The following is a 21,870-nucleotide window of genomic DNA, read 5'->3' on the forward strand; positions in this document are numbered from 1 at the left end:
GTAGAGTGAGCAGATAAAGGGGGGTGGAGTAATGCAGAGAGGAGAAGGCTGTTAAAAAAAGGAAGAGCAAACACGCTGAGACCGTCAGAGTTTAGGAGACATGAAAATTAGACAATAAAACCAGGTAATAATACAGGAGAGTATAAAAGTGTTTGTCCAGTCGTATCATCCTGAATATATGCATCATCATCATCATCATCATCATCATCATCACTGAGCAGCAAAGTGGAAAGTGCTGCATGGCGTATCGATTTCAAAAGGCCATAAAAACAAACAGGAACTACTCAGAGGTGATGCACTGATATGCTTTCTCTTTACAGTGAGGCTCATTACACCAAAGCATGATGCAGATACTGAGCACAGCGCTCCATCACATCTGAACGCCAGCCACTGCAAAAGTGTATTACACTTCAATGGATTTCGAGCCAAACAACTGTAAAATGGAGAAATATATGCAGCATTGGATTCCAGTGTGATAAACACTCTGCAGGCAGTAACAGAGAACACGTGATTATCTCATTTTACATGCTATACTTGTGCAGGGAAATGTGTGAATGTGAGCCGGACTGAAGAATGGGACAAGCTTCAAGTGTTGCTAAGCAGCTGACGGTGATGCAGGACCGGCTCTTTACAGCAGCAATTGAAAAACAATCAAGGACTAGTGAGACTTACTCGATCAAGACAGTAGAAGCACTTAGACTGTGAAGCGTCTCAGTAAAGAGATCACCATGAGCTTTATTTGCTCAGCGGTAAGTTAACTTTAAAAGACCCGCTCAAGAACACAGAACTATTTGTTTGTAATGAACGAGTACTGATCCATTAAAAGCCAGTCCAGTTCATATTGTTTGGGTTCTGATCAGCTAAGCGCCGAGATTTGAGATGTAACCGCCCTGAATGCTTGGCGCCGCCCTGTTGGCTATGGCTGCCTTTTGCAGCAGCTCTCTCTTCTTTGTCTGTTTCTTGTAATTTTTTCATCTCTTTTCGAAATCTTTGTATTTGGAGTGGATCGTTACTTAGTATGGATCATTTGTTGGTCATGGACACCAAACTTTTTGTAGCTTCAGCAATATTTTTTACTACTTTTTCTCCTGTGTTTGTCTGGAGATCCTACATGTAACCATGGCTGCTTTGTTCACATGTGAACTCAGCTGTTAGAAGCCTGTAGCATGTCAATGCTAACTGGTGTAAAGCCGGATGTCTTCCCACAAGGTGAGGAGAAGAAGGTAAGGACGATGTGCTGGATCTCAGGTGTGAGCTAAGAAGTGACGACATGGACCTGTCCTTGAAAACAAACTCTATGGTTTCTGTCCATTCATTTTTGTTCCAGGATAACCCTAAGGATCCTGGTTTTGGTCATGCTAAAACTACAGATAGCCCGTTTGTATTTTGGTTGTCCCATAAAATAAATCTTTTTCCGTTTGATTTCTTGATTCAAGAGGGGTGAGTAATGGCAAGAACCTCTCGATACGATATGCATCACGATACAATAGTATCATGATGTATCATGATATCACAATATTGTGATACATTGCGATGTTCTACAAAGTTAAGAAGGAAAAATAGAGATGATGTTTATTTGGGAACGTAAGATCTATCTCCAATGAAATGGACGAGCTAGCCATGCTAACCCAGCAACAGAGGGGATACCAGAGGGCAGAGTAGCATCAAGCTACATAGACATGGCTAACGGAGCTAACATTAGACACCAGTGTCACATTGGAAGAGCTTCACCTGCTGTGAGCAGACAGGATCCAGGAGACAGAGATGGAGCATGACTGAAGAAGCTCAGTCCTGGACCCTGTGGAGGTGGAGGCTGGCTGAACTGAAGAATGATGGACAAGCTGTCATCATCTATTTTCTTATGGACCTGTTTCTACTTTCTATACACTTCCTTATTTTTGTTTTCTTGACTGCTGCTGTGACTTCAATTTTGTTGTACTATTCTGTTCCATTCTATTCTAATGTCAATTCTACCAGTCACGTAAATGTCGGTGCAGTTTTTTCAGTTAAGCTCAGCAGTTTTTGTGCACTCCCTATGTACAGAGCTGCTGCTAGCTTGATTTCTGGTCCCAGCCAAAAGTTGTATACAAAAAAAAAAAAAAAAAGACTAAATAACAGTTACACTCAGTGGGGCCACAACTTTTAGAGCTCCCCCTGGTGATTGGCTTCAATATACACCCTGGCTTCTCCAGTCAAACAGATGAAACTAGAGCCAAACTATAAACCTATAGTACAGGTCAGTTTTTCCTAAACATGCTCTTTATTACATCACTTAGTTTATATCACACTGGTTTATGTTCAGGCGTTAATTTTTATTTGTTTGTTAGTTTCTCTGTGTTAAATAGAGGGGATGTGATATCATGATTGGCAGCTCTGTTGACAAGTGTGAGCTCCTGCAGGGTTTTTTTTTTTTTTTTAGCAGATTAGAGTGTAAAAGAGGAACAGCAAAAGAAAATCTAACAAACAAAAGCACATGAGTCATCCAATTATCCATTACCCGTGCTAGTTGTTAACTTTGACAGCATTACTATTTGGCATGTGGCTTTGGGTGGGTTTTATGAAGCTATTAGCTGGAGACACCAGTTACAGCCAAAAAATAGAGCTCTGATTGAACATAAAACCTGGAGGTGCAGAGAAGAGAACTAAATACAAAGCTGGAAAAAGCTATTTCTAGCTACAGTGATTTACAGTCTGGTGATTACAGCTGAAAGTAACCATGGCACGTAACCTCCAGATGTTTGAAGGTACTCTCTAATAAATGTTCTATAATAGTTTAAGTCAATCACTGAAATCAAACAGTTTAATTTGTAAGATGGCTGCACATGGTAGAGTTGAGTAGATCTCTTCTGCAGTAAAAGCACGGTCCTCTCCACCAGCATACTGAAGAGCAGCTCAGCTTAGTGCAGCTGTTACACACCCTAAGCCTTTGTGGGTTTATAAATAGATAAATGGCCATGCTTAGAGCAGCAGCAGTGAGAATAATGTAATTTCAAGATGCCGTATATAATTTTTATGAATTTTTCACCACCAGCTGTAACTCAAAGCATTTAAGGGTAAAAGTGGGTTCCTGAAGGTTTCATGTAGTGTAACAAAAATATTGGAAGGTGTCTTTTATGAGCGGCTACAAAGTCAGCTAGTTTGTCAATAGAGTAATCCATCCAGATCCAGTTGTTCGCTGCAATAAAGAAATGTATGATGAATGATGAATGCTTTGAAAAGTTTTTCAGACATTGTGTTTTTAAAAAGTAAGATCAGATGATTTCGGAGCTGTAAGAGAGTCAACGTTAGAGCTGGTATTGAGAAAGAGAAAGCAAGTCTTTGTTGAGTTTCCGTAATTAGGGTGGAGGATCATGTGGGCTTACAATTTGGTTTATGTTTCATGCATTTAGATATTGGTTTCACCTTGCATTCAAAGTGCCCCATCGTGTAATGCTGCAAAGATTGTGGCCTCAAAAAAAGTTGGCAGGAAGGTTGAGAATGTAAACAAAGCTGTCTGAGATCTGAACACTTTTACCGCCTATAAACTAAAGCTGATGGAAGCCAAAACACAAGATGCTTGTTAAAATAGTTTCTTACATCCTGTTTAGAAAATCTCATAATGTGTGATAGTCAAACTACAGTTTGCTGTAAATTCTACAGAACATTTTTTTTCAAGTGCTCCTATAGTTGAACGTGAAGTCTTGATGGATTATGATATGTCTTAAAATATATACAGTGCCCTCGTCATCTGGAAGCTATTATAGCTCCATGTCAGACTGGCCATCTGTAAGCAATGAGCAGGACTGCATGTCAAAGCGGCTGCACAGATCTCTGAGTAGAAGCAGGCACTTGTCCAGAGAGCTGCACTCATCAAATAAAAAAAAAAAAACAGCCCAGCCCAAACAATAATGAACCGGAAGTGCAGAATCATGGTCGGGATCTAAGAGACATAAAAGAACATCAGAGAAACTTATGCAGACCTGATACATAAAAAGTCTATTATGGAATTTGTTTCCAGTACTGATAGTGCCCCATTACATTTATACAAGGTCTTTAAGATGTGGGGTCCTTCATTAGAGCTTCAGACATGCAGGCTTTGCTGTGCTAAGCAGGCAATGGGGATTAGATTTCACCCAGGGTTCCCATTGCAGATATTTTAATTCAAACTCAAACTCAAACCCAAAGCTGCATGATTTATCCGACTGTGAAGTATGACTGACAGCTCTCAGCAGCTCCTCCCCTACAAGCTTTGCCTAACAGCACTGGACCTCCTTAATCAGTCTAAATTGCAAAGTCGAGGCCCTTGTGTTTGGTAATGTGGTGAAAACAGTGGCAAGTGAGAGCTAATTAGATTAACGGTAGTTTAACGAGCTGTTGGAGGGGCCCCCGCAGATTGGATTTTAATAAATAGTGGCAAAAGCATCTGCTATGCACTTCCTGGCTCTGCTGGCATCCTAATTGGCCCCAGTGGGTTGCTGTAGCTCGGCACTACACAGCGCAATTTAGGAGGAGGGAAAAAAGGAAAAATGCTTATCTTCAGAACAGGTAAGTCAGAAAAGAAATAAAAATAGTGTTAATGATTTTACAGCTTTACAGGCAAGACATTATCAAGATTAATACAATGCTGTTACAATTTCCAAGACTTTTATCAACACAGAGCATCCACACAATGTCCACAAAGCAGGAAGAGGGAATAAAAACAGATTTGGATGTATTCATCCTCTCCTATTGTTTGTTTTCAAGATGAAATGTTCCCATGATGAGGTCTTTGTAGAGGCAACAGCACGGAAAGGAAAAAACAATTAATCAAACATGAATGAGCGACCATAGCCGGGTTATTTCCATAGCAACTGCCCGAGGGGACAACTTGAACCCTTTAATGTGAGCTGGTGATGTCTCTTTGTAAACATCTGCACAGCGGGGGGAGAAAGCCAATGAGAGAGCCTGGCAACAGAGGCATCACAGGGCAGCAACCTCTTGGTAACAATCGAAGTTTCCATTATCTAGTGTTGAAAGGACCTAAAAGTGCTCAGAAATATTGTATTTGGAAGCATTTGAAGTTGATAAGCGTCTTTGTACTGCTGCTTTTAAGTGCTCAAAGACATTGAGGCTGTTTACAGTGAAGCTCGCGGCTGCTAGAACAAAATATAAATGATCAGGGAAGAGAGCTGACATTGAAACTGAACACAGACATATTTTTTTTGTCATACATCTTATACCAGGCAGCAAATTTCATCATAATCTCCTAAACTCATCCCTTATGCAAGCTGAAAGCAGTAGGTTCATTCAGCCCCCAGCTGTGTCCAACAGCAGGCTGTTTGCAAGGGCGCAAACAGCACAAACAGCTTTATTAAGGGGAGCTGGTTGCTGGCACTGAACAGATTTTTAAATCACAAGTCCCATATCTTCCTTTTCTGTCTACTGAAGAGAGAAAACTCCTGAAATTCAAGACATTTTTTTGTGAGAGTACAGCATGAGATGAAGAGGGAGAAAAGGGCCCGTGCACCAAAAAAGCTCAGAGAGTAACCTGATTGCAGTCTATATACGGCTGGTGCAGCATAAGTATACATTAGCAGAACAGTAATTCAGTCGACCACAGTGCTCTGAGCATGTAAAAGGAAGCAAGGGCAGCCTGTAGTTCTCTGCGGTCCACGCTCAAGTCAACAATCCCTGTTACTAATCTTTGCGCAGCTCCCATTGAGGCACACAAGAACAAACATTCAAAATTCTCAGAAACAACAAAGCAAATAACCATCTTTTAAGCTGTGGAAAAGATGTGAATAAGGACGTCTTGCTCTCCCTCCACCCTTAAACAGCTCAGCAGTGACTGTGTGTTACACAGAGGCTGGCAGCACCACCGCTGGCAGGAAGCAAGTATCTGTAACCTCTCCTGCAAACACTCGTCCCAAACCCCAGTGGTTCCTTGGGCGAGAGTAATGGCTTCTTTGCACTGGGCTGCGCTGTGCTATTGTAGAATCACAGAGCGGTTAATTGAAACAAATGACTCTAATAATGGGACATTATCCCCACAGGCTGGCTTTGTGGTGGGCCTAATTAGCGTTGCAGTGGTGGCGAGGAGGACAAGCCGCCGCGCTGATCCCTCAGAGGAGGCAGACGAGGCCCCCTTCAAGTGGGCAGTACAGAGATTCTCCTGCTCGCAGCTTTCGAGGGTGTCAGGCTTCTCTAAACACGGGTGGTACAGTTGGTGTAAACATGATTAGTAAATCTGGATTCTGCTTTGTTGGGTCCTTTCCTGTTCCTTGGCCCTTTCAGAATAAAAGCATGACAATAGACTCAGTTATAGACAGAGTTTAAACAAGGGATTTTCTTTTATTTTTTTATCAGTGAAGCTGTGAGAAAAATTTATATGAATAAATACCTTTGTTTACAAGGCATGGTCATCTTAAAGTCCTTCTCAATTTTATACATTTTTATACTGATCTACAAAGTGACCCATTGCTTATGAGTGTCTCAAAATTACATCTCGTTTTAAACATTTAGTATCCAATCATCCAAAGTCTCCTGACCTCCATAATCAGACATCTTACAGCTTAAACCGTATACTTTTTGCTTGTGTTTTGCTTATTGGTTGATGCTAGTTGTAATTTCTGCTCACCCTTCACCTTGCTATCCTCTTGCATGTCATCACGTCCTCCTCTGGAGCGTAAATGGCCTGTAACTAATGTGACAACATGAGATATTGTTTCCCAGATGTGTTTTGATCACCACTGAAAGCTGTTTTTGCTTTTCCTAATTGTTTACCCTTGTTCATGATGATCCCAGAAAGTCAGCTGTAATGCAATGTTCAAATCTGTGTGACCAAGCTGCTTTAAATATTCATTAGTTGTAACAGTCGCCTAAGGTTATTTGAATTAGTGCCATGAATATTCATGAACTGAAATGAATGAGCATTTGTTTTTAATGCTCAATCCGCTAATACTCTTCTCCATTACTTCATTGTGAACCCTGCATGATAAGCAGCACAAAACAAAGCTTTACTTTTTAAAAGCACAGCTCTCTTTGGAAGCCTATTTGTTTCAGTTTAAACGAAACGGGAGTGCCCCACCAATTATCTCGCTGTCATTTCTCTTGACAACTACAAGACACATTGTTCACCCCTGTGGTGGAGGGTAGCACCGAAGGGCATCCGTCTTTTTGTGGAATGAAAAGCCGCAACAGAAAACATTTCTTCTGTTACAAACAGTGATTTATCTGAGAACGTCACTGAGATGTCATATCTATCCCAGTGAAAAGCAGCAGAGCAAGCAGGTCATATGAGATATGTCTCAAACCAGCACGGAAAAAAAAAAGATTGGTGTTTCAATTTGAGAAAAACACAAGTAATCCAGCAGCACTGAGCATGTGAAGTCAAGTCAAACTGGAATTTTGAACAATGGCTTTAAAAGACACGTTATATTTCAATCTCCTTTTTTTCATTAGACACTACATGCAGAGAGGAGAGGGGCTCTGTGCTGTGTGAAAACTGCTCCTAAAGTGTTAAACAAACATGCATAATGTGAACTTTAGTTTACTTTAAATTTGCTCTCAAAATATCCTTTTCACTCATTTACATTTCAGAGGAAGTTAGCTTGAGTACCTCATACGTTGGTTGATAATATTACTCAGACCTTTTTTTAGTGGTCTCCATCCAACGGTCCTCACACCATCAATAACCACAGCTGTCAATACAATTTTTATGTCAGTGCATTAAAACAGTTATGGCCTTTCTCCCCTGCTGTCTATGTCCTGAATGTCAAGTGATGCAAAATACATTTATTTGAACAGATGAAAACACAGGACTGAAAAAATAAAAGTGCACATACACACTCTTGGACTACTGCACTACTGGCGCAGAGCTAAAAATGCTACAGGTCACAAACAATGGACTTAAAGGCATTTCAGCATTTCTGGTTTCTACCAAGCAAGTATAACTGTTATTTATTTACAGTCTGCGCCTGATATACACACTGTCCATCTAGCTGCTGTACTTTTCAGAAACACAATTCAGAAATGATCAACTCAAAAAATTTCACTTTCAAACTTTTTAATATTTAATCACATCCCTTTTATATTTCTGAATGTGCAGAAAAGCAAACGTAGCATTATTACATCATAATATGTCAAAGACTGATGAGAATCTAATGTTGAGGTGCTACAAACCAGTGCTATTTATTTAGCTGTGCCTATATATCCTTCAAAAAGAATTTTAGTCAGCCTATTTATGTCTCTCAGTGGCAATGAGCCGTCTTTTGGAGGGTATTTGGGGTCACCATGTCTGAATTGTAATTTGCATAACCATACAATTACTGGATTTTATCCCTTTCTTATCTACTAATGTGCAACTGTGTGACTGAAAACAATACATCATCAATTGATCAATAAATCTTCAAATAATAATAACAATAATAATGACAATAATAATCAAAGTACAGATTGATGACCTATCCATATCCATAATATCTGCCACCCACTTCAGAAAGCACAACAGTCAGATTCATTTACTGATGTTTTTAGTCACACTCTCCCAAGACTACTTATCTAGCACCACATGTTGAGCAACACTGAACAAAGTCCCATCAGGAGTTGTTTGAACATGTGACTTAAACTAGTAAAACTGGCAGCTGCTTTTTTTCTGACAACAGGGATTCTCCTACTCCCTCCTCACCACCCTCATTAGACTAGTAATGACTCTGGCTGCTTCTCTGTTTTAATATTTAAACTCGCTGGCATCCCTCAAGGCTCTGTGCTGGGCCCGTACAGCAAACTCCTCCACGACCCCTCATTACTGCCTGCTGGTGAGCCCCCCCCCTGCTTCTTTTATTTATTATTTTTTTCAAAGAGCAAGATCTCACTCGCCTCTCCCCCTTTGCTGTAGCTCAGCCAGAACCCAGCGATCAGGGGGGCTTGTTGAACATGAGACCCTTGGGTGCCACCTCTTCCCAAGGCGCAAGGGTGATAGAAATGCTGACAGCTTCTGGTGAGGCAGGGAATCTCCCTCAGCAATGAGCATCCACACTCGGGCATGTTACATGTCATAGTATGCAGTCATCCAAGACTCAGCCCTTTTTCTGCCTTGATGCAGAGAAAGTGATGCAGTAGGTCAGTGTCATAGGGAGGAGTTCAGAGAACGTAAAAGCCTTTCTGATTGACAGCTCAGCCTTTTATAACTCGTATGTTGATCCTGCTTCTTGTTGGAGTTCTTGTAAATGGAGCAATTTCAAGTTTGACAAATGGCTCAAAACTGGCTGTTAAGACTATTATGAACAACATGACTGCAGTAGGAAGGGCTGAAGTGTACAACTAAACACAGGACTGCAAATGCCATTTGAAAAAAGGAAGAAACCTTAATGTACATCAAATGTTAAAGCTCTAAACTTTTCTTGACACTCACTGTATGTGCTTGACACCTGTTTTCTTCAAGCTGCTGCACATCCCTTTTGTTTTACCACCTAATATCCCTGCTTCCTGTGGAGTCATAATTAGATAGTAAAAGCTGTCAGACAGAGCAGATTTAAGTGGAATAAAAACAAGCGTCTTGCAGAGGAGTGTGCTGTTATTTAGTCCAGAAATCACAAGATTGTTATAAAGTCACCACTTAAAAGTTATATACTGTGTGCACATACTCATAAGCTACCAGGACAAATTGTTGAAAATTGTGTGCCTTTTCAGTATCATGATGACGGCCAATCCACAGCTCCAATCCTGTAATGATTTAACTGTGTTTGCAGTAGGATCGATGTGAGCTGAAAAAGAGAATCCCAAAGCAGGGAGAAGTTTACAGAGCTTTAGCCTTAGGCTAAATGTTGTACAAAAACCAGCAACAACATCCCTTGAGATGAAGCGTATCTGTTGCTCCAGCTGAGCTTGTACTTGTAGGAGGTTTATATGTGCGCTGAAGGATAGCTGTTATTGAAGAGAAGTGTATCCTTAAGGTAACGCTGTTGACTTTTTATTTGCTCTTCAGCAACGGTGAAACAAGACTGTTGAATGATTAGCGTTTTGGTTTTCCAGCTATCTCCTCCAATATTTGTCTGTGAGGCTTTTGTTAATACAACACAACAAAGCTACAGGCTTGCCTCTTCATTTCCGACCCCAGTTACAAAGAGAGCCTATTTTACATTCAGCCTTATTATTCTTTAAGCATTCAGCAGAAATAGATTCAATCTTCCTTATTACACCTTTATCAGAATGAAATTAAGGTTAATTGGCTTTGTTGGAGAAACATCAAATGACACATCTCTAATGAATCCAAAATGAAAATAGCGTCATCTCCAATTGCTTTAAAATATTTCTCAATATACAGCCCACTTTTCTATTCAGCAGCCTCAGAAATAAGCTCCTCTCGTCCCGGGAGATGATAAATGAATTGAATCCCCCTACTCCAACCCCACCAGCCCCCACCTTCCTTCTTCCTTATCGGTCATCTATTTTTCCAGAGTAAGCTATTACTTGCAGGGGTTGCTAGGCAACAAGAAATATTAATAGCGGCTATTATTAGCCAGGCCCTGCTAGAGTAGTACTAAAATGTGGAAGTGGGAAACATGAATGTGTTACATAAATCTCTGGACCTTTCACAGTGTGCGCAAGTCTCTGTTTGTGCAGTGATTTATTGCAATGACGGTTCATTTATGAGAAAAGGGGGTGTGAAATAAGAAAATGGAACATTACCCTGAAGGGCTATTTGAGAATAAATAATTGCAAAGGTGAAACAAAAGCTGTTTAAGACAGAGGCACTCCCTCTCTGTTTCATTTTAAAGCACCGTTGGCCAAAAAGGGGCTGCTTGTTTTTTCAAATACTTCCGAATGCACGTCAAATAAACTTTTTGCTTTATAATGCATAACAGCATCCAGACACACAGTTTAAATGTTAGTCATCAACTGAAATCAACCTATTCAAATGATTTTATGAGATTTGTTAAAGCAGCCAGTGAAACCAACTATAAATGTTCCTGGTAGCAGCATCTTTCTCCTGCAACGAGCACATTCAGCACACTATCCACTGGATTGTGGCCTAATCCTGAAGACTGGCTTTAATGGAGGCCTGAGCTACCACCCACGGAAAAATGGAGCCTGCAACTTATGCAGTTTGATTCTGAAAATCACATAAGACCTGATTAACGGAGGATAAATGCCACGGATGCTCACATTAAAGCATAAATATTCATGATGGAGGGCAGAGAGAAAAAAGTAATATTTATGTCAGATGAAAGTATATAACGTTGAATAATTCACCACACAGGCCATCTATAATTCATCTGGTTCGATCCTATGATTAAAGCATTTGAATGTGTTAGCCAGGGGTGTTTACATGTTCGGTCTGAAGCGTGTTTAACACAAGAAAAAGTCCCTTTACTGGAAAGGGGAAAAGGGGGTCCTGAGCATCCTTTTGAAAATAAAAGTAGCTGACAAGGGAAGCTCCCCCCACCTCCTCTAGATTCCTCTTTCAAACCCTCTCTTTCTTTCCTTTCCTTCTTCTTGCTTTGCCGATCATAACGAACGGAAATGTGCTGCATTGAGTTTCCTGCTCCCTTTCTTAGCTCACTTTCAGGCAATGAAATGTTCGAGTTTTGCAGCTGAATAGATATTAAAGGAGCTCTGCTGCTAAGGTCTGCGTGCTGAAGAGGCAGAGAAGCTCTCTGTATTTATAAATGTTGCATGTACAATCTCTGGCCTCGCTCAGACTCCTCTGTCTCAGCTTCCTTGGCCTCTAACTGGCCTAATTATCGCTCTAATAAAAGAGCGCTTTGCTATAATGAAAGAATTATCTGAGACTGTTAAGAGCCGCACAAAGGAGAATTTGTCATTTTGCCGTTTTATTGCTGTTTAAAAGAGTTTATAGCCAGAGTGGAGTCTTACAAGATCAATATTTTTTGGCAACATTTTGAAAAGACTGAACTTCCCGTGACACCAGCATGTTAAACCTTCAGAGTAAATGTTCTGTGTGCTGACTTCTAGACCTCTGACCACAGAGACTAATAGCCTACCACAGCGCTTGACTCTCACGTTCACAAAGGGCTGAAGCTAAATAAAGAAATGAATAAAAAAAGAAAGAAAAAGGTGCACTCACCGAGTGCATGGGCCCTGTGAGGAGGTGGGTGTCCTGACCCAGCATGTTAGACATCATGAGGGCGGGCAGCTCGGGGTAGGAGTAGGTGTTGAGCAGGCCGTTGTGAGGCAGGGAGTGGAAGGGGTAACCTGACTCATGCTCCATGAGGTGCAGCAGAGAGGGGTCGGCATGGTTGGGGGGCGTGATGGGGGGGATCTCATAGTCTTCATCTCCTGCTCCTCCTCCTCCGCCTCCACCGCTGCCTCTTCCCTGACTGGAGTAGCTCTGCAAAGGCAAAGAAAGAAAATTGTTGAAGAAGGAAAATTGAGGGCTTTGCACTCAAAGATAATTAATGATTTACCAAATTATTAAACGTGCTGTTGTTTCTAAGGCATGCTAAAGCACATCAGGAAAAATGGCAGAGAAAAAATTGGATACAATTTACAATCCAGAGTTTTTAGCCACTCCTGCTTTCTGGATGCCTTCAGAGCGTGGGAGGGATGCACAGAATCAATCCAAAGAAGCGTAAAACAACATCAAAACCTGTGCCTCAATATTAAGTTACATTATAAATCCTGAATCCAGAACTGGTCCAGTCATACACGCATCGCTCTACACAACGTTAAAACAGAAAACTGATGTTGTGTAGCAATCGAGGAGACGAAACAGGAAACAAAGGACGATGCAGAGTAATTAAGAAGCTTCAAAAGTGGATTTAAAAGCACCTGTAGACTCGTGTTGTTTAGGTTTGTGTTCACAACAGACGCTAAGGCTCAGCAGGCTGTTTTGCTGGAAATAAAAATAATTAGAAATGCAAATTGTTGGGCTTGCAAAAGTGTAAAGAATTAATTCAACACAAACGTACATGGCAAATTAATTAGTTAGACAACCACAGCTGCTGCACGGAGTCATTTGCTTCAGAAATCTTGACAGCTTTAAAGCAAGAAACTGTCAGGCGGCACGGCTTTAAAATACACTTAATCAAATTCATTACGTGGAAAAACACCATTGATACTCACTTAGTGGCTATTTTATAATCTTGTAATTATAATTCCAATCTGTTTTTGTTTTGTTTTGTTTTGCTTTGTTTTTAGGAAAACAGAGAAACCAGGCTGAACAAAAGCAGCATCCCTCATTATGGAATGTATCTGACATGTGTAAACCTGGTAGAAGCTTACAGATTTTATGGCACTAATAAGGTGATACACAAGCAGAGCCTGTGCTTGTCTTTTCCCGGGCCTATCTTGACATAATATTGCACAGAGAAATATGGTTTTGTGCTCTCAAAAAGCATACTGAGGATATTCACCAGGGAATGAAAAGCAATTTTGTCAGAGGCAATCTGATGCCAACTCCCCTTTATAATGACTGAAGAAAATTAATCATCACAAATAATATTCCAGTGTCAGCCATTCAAGAGCTTTTTAATAGAATTTTTATTATTCATGTCTCGTGGTACACATCAACTAGTCCCGTTCTGCAACATTTCAGAAATCAATTCAATATCATCTTGGTGTATGCTGTCATCTCGCCTGCCAGAGCAGCAATTCATCTTGCAAACAAATACTTTTAGCAAACAAATGGCAAGAAACGACGAGGAACAGCCACAATGTCCTCGCTGGCAAGAACTGGTGCTTGAAGATAGGATAAAAATCTCATAATGTGCACTATCATTAGGGGGAAAATAATCATAATAATGATAATAATACAAGAGAGTATGTTTTCTGTCAGGGGGTGATGTGCTATTATTTTCTTCCCATAACTCTCGGGCTCCTTGCTCAGTGCTTGTTCTGAATTATCATCACTGACAACTCCTTTTCCCACGGTGGAGGCTACGCAGATGTTGGTTTCTTCATTGTCTAATACTGTTGTCATTTGTTATTACTGATAACAAACATATGAACATGGCTGGAGTTGATGAAAACACACAAATTTCATTGGTTTAGGGCCTAAAAGGCGATCACACTTGACCTGAAATAATGAGTCAGCTGATTTGTTGATTTGTCAATTGACAGGAAATGAACTGGCAGTAATATATGATTGAGATTAAATGACATTTTTTAGAAAAAAATATTCTTAGGCTTATAATATGTAAGATTTCATCTGTTTTGTAAATTCTGAAGTATTTCTTTATTTTAACAAGTCATTAACCAACAGCCAAGATTATCGCCCAGCTGTGTTGAATATTCGATTCTGATTGGTCAAAACCCTGTCACAACAGAAACTACTTCTGAAAAGCAAAAACCCACCAGAGACAATGACAGCACAAACATCATACCATATCGATGTGCAGAACAAAGTTTAGCACATTTTAGTATGATAGCATCAGTAAACAACATGGAGGATATTTTAATCCTAATTCACAAAACTTTGGATTGAAAGTTTATGGCTGACATGTCAAAAGAAGACAATAGGAGGAGAGAAGTGTAGAGACTTGTGAAGGAGCTGAGTAAAAGTAGTATTTTTCTGTTCATGAGACTAAATGGAGAAAACAGACGTGAAGCCACGATAGAATGGTTTAGGCTTTGCCAGTGTAGCAGGACGGGTTGAGTGAGATGAAAACACCAACAGACACTTTATGTAGAAAAGGTGCTGCTTTAATTTCCTGCATATCTTAATTTTTTTAAATATGCAACTGTGTATACTGTTTCTGGAAATGTAAAGTGTGATGTGATTCTTAATCATAAAAAAGGTTAATACTTCGGTGTTAACAAAAACATGAAGTTTAACGAGGCTTCAACCTGCAAGCTGTCTAATGAGAGCACCACTGGGATGATAAAAGTGTTATGTGTTTATAAATTACACTGAATGATAGGGGTGGGAGAAAAAATCAAAAATCAAAAATCAATCTATCAGGATTTTTTTGTTTGACAACATCAAAATTGGGATTCTTCGTCAAAAAATCATTTAAAAAAAAAATTCAGATTCTTCATTTCAGTCTTTGTTTATAAACTGGATTGGAAAAAGTTACCACTTTTCTCCAGCAGAGGGTGAAATGTTTCTCTCTGACTCACGTGATGAGCATTTTATGGGACAATATGGCTCCTGATATAGTCTGTAGACATCATCATCTTCATTCAACTTTTTCACATGGTCTGGTTTTTAAAAAAAAAACGCAGAAAAATCATAAATATTGAAGAATCGATATTTAACTCGAATCAACATCCCAAAAATGGTAATAGAATCGAATCGCGAGGATAGCTTATCGTCCCAACCCTACTGAATGATATTGTAGCTGTGCAAAGAAATCTTTAGAAATTCATATGAATTACATCATAATAATACTTCATGTCAATTTAACCATAAGTGGGTAAAAAGCAGGTTATTTCATGTTTACTTTTAAAATCTTATCCCAGTAGCTTTCGTTCCTTTGACTGCTTCATGAATTATATGACGATCTCTCATCTTGAACCACTAATGTGAAGGTTGGGTTAAACTAAGACTGAGAAACTGTTGGTTTAGTTTATGAGACCTTCATGGTCAGAGTTAGAGGAAACCAGTATTGTAATTCACATAAACACGTGCTTTCTTATGAGCACACTGCAGGTTTACTTGAAGCACTTGAAGAACAGTCATAGCAGAACTTGGTCGAACTCTTAGAATTAAACAATTTTAGATTAGAGACCCCTCTTTTGGGTTTTAGCTCATAGCTCAAAGATATATGAATACACTGCTTGGAAAACATGTTATTACTGTTTCCTTTTCAACTCAGTAAAGCACTTTGAATTCCTCTCTGAATGAACGGTGCTTTTTAATCACTGTGAAGATTACTAAATGACAGATTCTTGTTTGGGATGATACAGGAACACAGAGTGATGAGTGGATTCATATGCTATCAAATGCTATTTTACATCTTCCATCACTTTTGTGCTTTATTTTTTCTTTACAGCTTCTTCTGATGCCCTTGAAGATAAAGATACAGGACAAGGACATCACAAGTTTAATATTTTCAAACATAGATAAATAATTCATAGAAATGCTGTCTTTAAGGACATGGAGGAGAGTGGATAAAAGAGAGAGGGGTCAGAGAGAAACGCCTAATGTTGATTCACCCTTCTCCCCCTTACCGTCACCCCACCTCCTTTTCCCTCCCCCTTCAGAGGTGAAATTTAAGCAAATCTGTCATTTTTCTGGACAAGGGCATTGCTTCAGACCTTTGAAGAATCTGCACATCAATCTGCTTTTTTCTTCTCTGTGAAATAAAAACACAGACCCAAGCCTCCTTTGTACATCATCTGTGATTTGAAATGAAACAGTTTTTTATAACTTTAAGTATCGATGTAAGATGTGATTGCCTTGAAGCATATCACCCTTGATGAGGCAGAATTTCGCTTCGTGAAAAATTAAAACAGAGACAAATCCGTCAAAAGAACAGTCTGTAGTCGATCTAAACAAAACAAACGTTCATGACTTTGATGCTCTAAGATAATTTAAAACTAAAACACACAACCAAACTAGTTATAGGAAGAATCTTTAGCTTACTTTTAACTAAGTGTTTGCTGATGCATGCAATGAAATTATTCAGATTCATGCTTTTGAACAAATTAACTACTGAGATGCCATCAGCTGAATGAAACTGATGACATTCAGTCCAATTCCCCCTTTTTAAACCTTAATAAAAGCCCAAATCAGAGACATCAGGCTGAGTTTTTCCTGCTCCTGAAGGTGTCAGGAAGCTGTCATTGTATCAATTCAAAAGATAAACGTGAACTGCAAAATTCAACATTGGGAGGTAAATTAAGAAAGACTCAGGTTTTAAATTTCAGGAGGAAATCCACAGCTGTAAAATTCACATGAATTTGACCTTGAAACTTTTAAAAAAAGTTATGCAGTGTTTGTAATGGCACTATTCCTACATATTGAAACAGTTACCTTGGAGGTTTTTTTGTTGTTGTTGTTTTTGGTCAGTTTTTCCTAAATCAGTTTATGCTATCAGAAGTAACTGTATCACTGGAGAAACTGGCCTGTAAGCACATTTAGGAATATATCAGAACTTAAATTGTCACTCTATTAACCCCTTACTGCCTTTTATTAATCAAAAATTACAAAAATAGTAGTGCTGGGCAAGTTAACGCGTTATTTTCACGTTAACCCGTCAATCTATTAACGCCGTTGAATATTTTATCGCACATTAGTGCATGTTGCTCACATGCTTTTATTTTGTAAATGTCTGTTGCTGACCGCGGTGGAACCGGAAGTGAAAGTGGCGGAAAAACACGATGAGTAACCAAAACAAGCATGGAGAAGAGGGGCAACGCCACGGAACTTAAAGGCGCACGCTGCTTAGTGTATCAGTGCCAGATATAAACAAACGCAGGTAGTCTGCCAGGACGAAGAGACACGATGAGAACTAGAGCCTTATTTAGCTGTGTTTTTGTGTGAAAGTAACGCACTGAAAATTCTCTAAATAAAGCGTGAATGCAGACCGATACCAGATTTTTTTGGTGGGAGTCCGTTTATTTGTGTTTTTGGTCAAGTAAAATATGGCCCCGTCTGAGTGCAGAGGAAACCTGCGAAGGAGCAGGGAGGGGGTGTTTGGTGCGAGCGCCCTGGGCTTCTGCTGCACAAAAACTCTGCTGTAGGGGTAATTTCTGCCCTAAACCTTGTGATAGGACCCAACTTGTTCCATCCCGCAGTATCACTTTAATGCCCTGACAGTGGCAATAAGCTTTAATTTTGTATTTACATTTTGTAAATTTGATTTGCACTAAATATGTGATTAAACTATTACTGTATAACAAGTACTGATTTAGTGTTTGCATGACAGATGTTATGGCACTTTCACAATGTGATTAATTATGATTAATCAGGGAAATCATGTGATTAACTACAATTAAAAGTTTTAATCGTTGCCCAGCCCTAAATAACAGATTTTTTAATGTGTTTTTGTTTTCTTACAGATGTTAAATTAAGTGAAGATTGTAAATTTGGGTAAGGTACACACAATAGTTATGACTAAGTTATATTATGTACAGACATGATAAGTTCATCCCCTAACTAATATATTATGACATACTGAATCTGATACGATCTTTGGTATGTGTAGGTTATGAATCATTAGGTAATAATGAGATAAAAAGGTCTTTTCATCTGCATGCTGACCTGACAGGGAACGTCACAGATTTGGGACAACAGGCATCAAGGCGTTGAAGAACTAAACTCTTATGTGTTCCTCTGTCCTCTTCTCTGCTCTACACTGATCAGCAGGTTATCAAAACCTCCCTTCAGAAAAACCCAACCATGCCTTTTAAGAATGAGTGGCCAAAAATCATACTCTTACTGGCGCTAAAAAAGCCTTCTGACTTTGGTGTGGAGCAGTTCTGCATAATTAACACACAGCAACAGCAAAAGAAGACAAAAAACCCTGCTCCTGACAGAAACAAAGACCCACCCAGAGGTCCAACAGAGTTCAAAGTTTCTGTGTGTGAAAAGTAAAATTGATTGGTGAAAGAACTCTATCAGCATATGCATTTTTATAATGAAAACATATATATATGTGTCCAGGATTTCAGGCCTCTCTGGGAAAAATGGTTACATATAGTTCCTCCACTTTTTGGAGGCCTGAGCTCTGGTTTAAAGTGGCATATGTTTAAATCCTTTGACCATTATAGCCACATCAAAATGGAGCACACACATAGAAAAATACTTAAGACCTTAGTTTGACTTGCAGAGTAAAGTGTCTGTACAACCTTACATAACTCCACCCTTTCAAATCATCTGAAGTAGTTCACTTATCTTTAGCAAAAAAAAAAAGAAAAAAAAAAATTGAATCAGGAGAGTTCAAAGTTTTCTTGCCACAAATAATTGAGAAAATCAGATGAAGTCATTAGCTTGGTGGAGTCACTCGTGGCCTATGAGTGGGAGACAGCTCATCTGGTAACAATGATGTGCTCTTCATGGGGAGGAGAATAAAGGTGTCGCGCTGTACAGCAGACAGCCTGTCATAGCTGACGGGGGACGAGAACTGTCTGTCTTTGATGGACTTTGTTATTACAGCCTTAGTGACTGACAACTTCAAAGTATTTCCTCTCTTTCAAAACACTGATAAGGTTTTAAAAATAACTCATCTGAAAAAACTCCCATGCTTCATAAATCTCTATAACTTTGAATGAGTATACAGTGTCCTATGGAAAGTCATTCAGCCATATGCTACTTTGTGAGAAATATGACAGAGCAGCATGGTTTTAGAGACAAACAACAGCTGGCCGTGCATATATAAAGGTCTTCATGTCCACTCTGCTTTCCTGACAGACGGATGGCAACATTAAATCTTTAAAACTTCCTATTTTTCAAAATTCACCTTCAAGGACCAACCTTGAAAAGCAAAGAAAAAGGCAAGAAATCAAAGTCATCATCAGCTAGTGTCAAACATTTCTGAGGTGTGCCGCACGAGTGACCATTACAGCCCCAGCCTGCAGGGTCCACGAAGGCTATCTGACCTGACTTTGAAACGGCGAGGAACTCCATTTGGGTGATGTATCAAGAGAAGCAGACAGGGTGGTACAATAGAAGGAGAACGGAATAGCAAACCCAACGGGCTGACTGACAGCAAGACAGAACTGGGATAAGTGAAGTGTGCGGGGAGGGGTTGGAGGAAAAGGGGGTTGGGGCGTTTCACCATGACCGATAGTAGCTCAGGGTCATTCGTACCGTCCGTCACTAAAGGTGGGCTGTGGTATTTTTTCGACCAATGGCGAAGGAGGGAGCTAACCTCTTCTCTGCTCCTCCATGCACTGGTAATTCTCTCAAATGTCACATCAGAATGGATCTCATTTAGGTGGGTAAAAAGGACCTGGCTCTCCTTTGCAGATGCAGGTGGACCTGTGCCGGATTGGGTCTGAACTCTTAAAAACACAGCTGCAAAGGAAGTATTCTGAAAAGGTGCGAAAAGGGCGATGTGCTGCACACTTATGTCAGTTCAATTTAAGAAAAAAAAAATCCTCAGTTATAGATCAAAGATGAAGGGTGAAAAAATATCTCTGATCTCTGTACTGGAACAGAGAGAAGTAGAAATTCTTTAATGTTTGGACTGAAGCTTTCCTTTTTTTAATGTTCTTTTTTGACAAGCAGGGCAATACTGTGGTCTCAGCCACATTTCCTATTCTTATTCATTAGAGAGAATCGTATAAATAAATAAAATATGTTGTCTCGTAGTCACTCATCCCCCCCAAGGGAACATGGAAGCCCCAGTAATCACATATGGCACAATAGCTCACCCATAATCCCCTTTATTTTTATTTTCATGATGTCACTCTCTTTAAGCCCCTTGCTTTATGAGTCGCAAACCGATCGGAGAAGGGAGGAGAGGAAGGGTGCAGAGCAGGAGGGAGGAAAGGAGGAGAGGAGAGGAGAGGAGAGGAGAGGAGAGGAGAGGAGAGGAGAGGAGAGGAAGGGAGGGGTGAAAACAAATGATGTGGATCCCTCATTGTTCTTTCTCTATGCCCTCATTCCAGTCAGGGTAATAAGAGAACATTGTGATTTACTGTCAGTGAAGCGCAAGAGTGCATCAGAGAGAATCCACTGCGGCAGGGGCCATTAAAATAGATTTAACTTCCCACAGTATTAGGCCAGATGTCTACACTTCTATTATATTTCAATCAGCCATGACCTTGGTCTCCATATGATGAGAAAGATCACTGTGAGAGAGAGGAAAGAGAGAGTGAAAATACACGCAGAAAACCAATAGAAATATCAAACTACTTAGTCCGACTAAATCCCTCTGCTCCATCCCTCGTGCAGCGAGCACAGAGAGGGAGAGAGTCCGGGACCGAAATAGAGCCAAGGTTTCAAGTTCTCTTAAAAGAGTGTATGAATCATTGAGTGCACTCTCATTGCTGATAAGTTGCTGTTTTTGTGGGGAGGGAGTGCTGCTTTTGGTTCGTATTCGAGGAGGGACTGAGGAAGTGTGCTGAAAAGAGTGGGTTCATCTGATGATCTTTAAAGCTTCCCATAAAAACAGACATCATGAATTTTTCTTCTCACATTAAACAAGGTAAACATTGATGTTTCACAACACCATGGGACTTTGTCCTTGACATTTCCTTCTTATTATCTACATTCAGTTTTCCACTCATTAAAACAAGTTAATCCTCAATTTCTCACCACAAGACAAACCTATGTCTGTGTCAGAGTAAGAATTTCTAACTATGCATCTGTTTGAGCTCTATAAAAGCAGAGCAGAGGTCGTAGCTTGTTCTCTTTCAGAGGCTGATGGTAATTGGACTTATTGGCTGACATGGACTGACCTACATAAAGAACCAGCGATCCCTGGTTACTACTGTAACTTACAATCCCCCCCAAGCATGGGCGTGGATGTTGAGCTGATGTTTCTCTGATGTTCGTCCAGCATTGTTTTCAGATATTGACGCCCCAGTGCTGGTTTAGAGCTGGAAACTGTTTTCAAGTCTGAATTTTATGCTACTGAAATGGTTTGCTCTCTTGAAATTTAAATACACACCGTACAATGTGTATCTCTACTTCATTCGCCCGACCTTGCCAGCGGCTTGGTAAGGCCTCAAAGAGGGAGGGAGATGTGTGTTGGCGTTTTCAGACCCTCAATTTTCATGTTTCATCCTTTGTCTCAAATGTCCCCCTAACTTTTTTTTCTTGCAGGGAAATGGTGAAAGGATGGAAAGAGGGAGAGAAACACATTCAGTGAAGTATAAGACGGGGGAGGGGGAGGGGGGAGCGATGCGAAGTGAGGAAAGTGTTGCAGTTGTGGTGGGGGTATAATGGTGCACTGTGAGTCACTGTTAAGTAACGGTGCCTTTTCACATCAGCATCGCCCACATTGGGTGTGCGGTGCCAGGGTGTACTGAGGTGTCTCTGCCTCGGAGAGAAAGAGA

General features: G+C 40.1%; 1 protein-coding gene across 2 annotated transcripts in view; it reads right to left on the minus strand.

Annotated features, from left to right (window-relative positions):
* LOC141800033 (TOX high mobility group box family member 2-like) overlaps positions 1–21,870 on the minus strand; it is an 86,141-nt gene that overhangs the window by 12,149 nt on the left and 52,122 nt on the right. For both annotated transcript variants that reach the window (XM_074682491.1, XM_074682490.1), the window contains one exon: positions 12,047–12,310. In XM_074682491.1, the coding sequence (XP_074538592.1) occupies positions 12,047–12,310 (264 nt within the window). The remainder of the gene's footprint in view (positions 1–12,046; positions 12,311–21,870) is intronic.

The sequence above is a fragment of the Halichoeres trimaculatus genome, unplaced genomic scaffold, assembly GCF_033239565.1.
Source record: "Halichoeres trimaculatus isolate MK-OKI-2021-1 unplaced genomic scaffold, fHalTri1.1 fHalTri1_scaffold_11, whole genome shotgun sequence".
NCBI classification, from domain to species: Eukaryota; Metazoa; Chordata; class Actinopteri; order Labriformes; family Labridae; genus Halichoeres; species Halichoeres trimaculatus.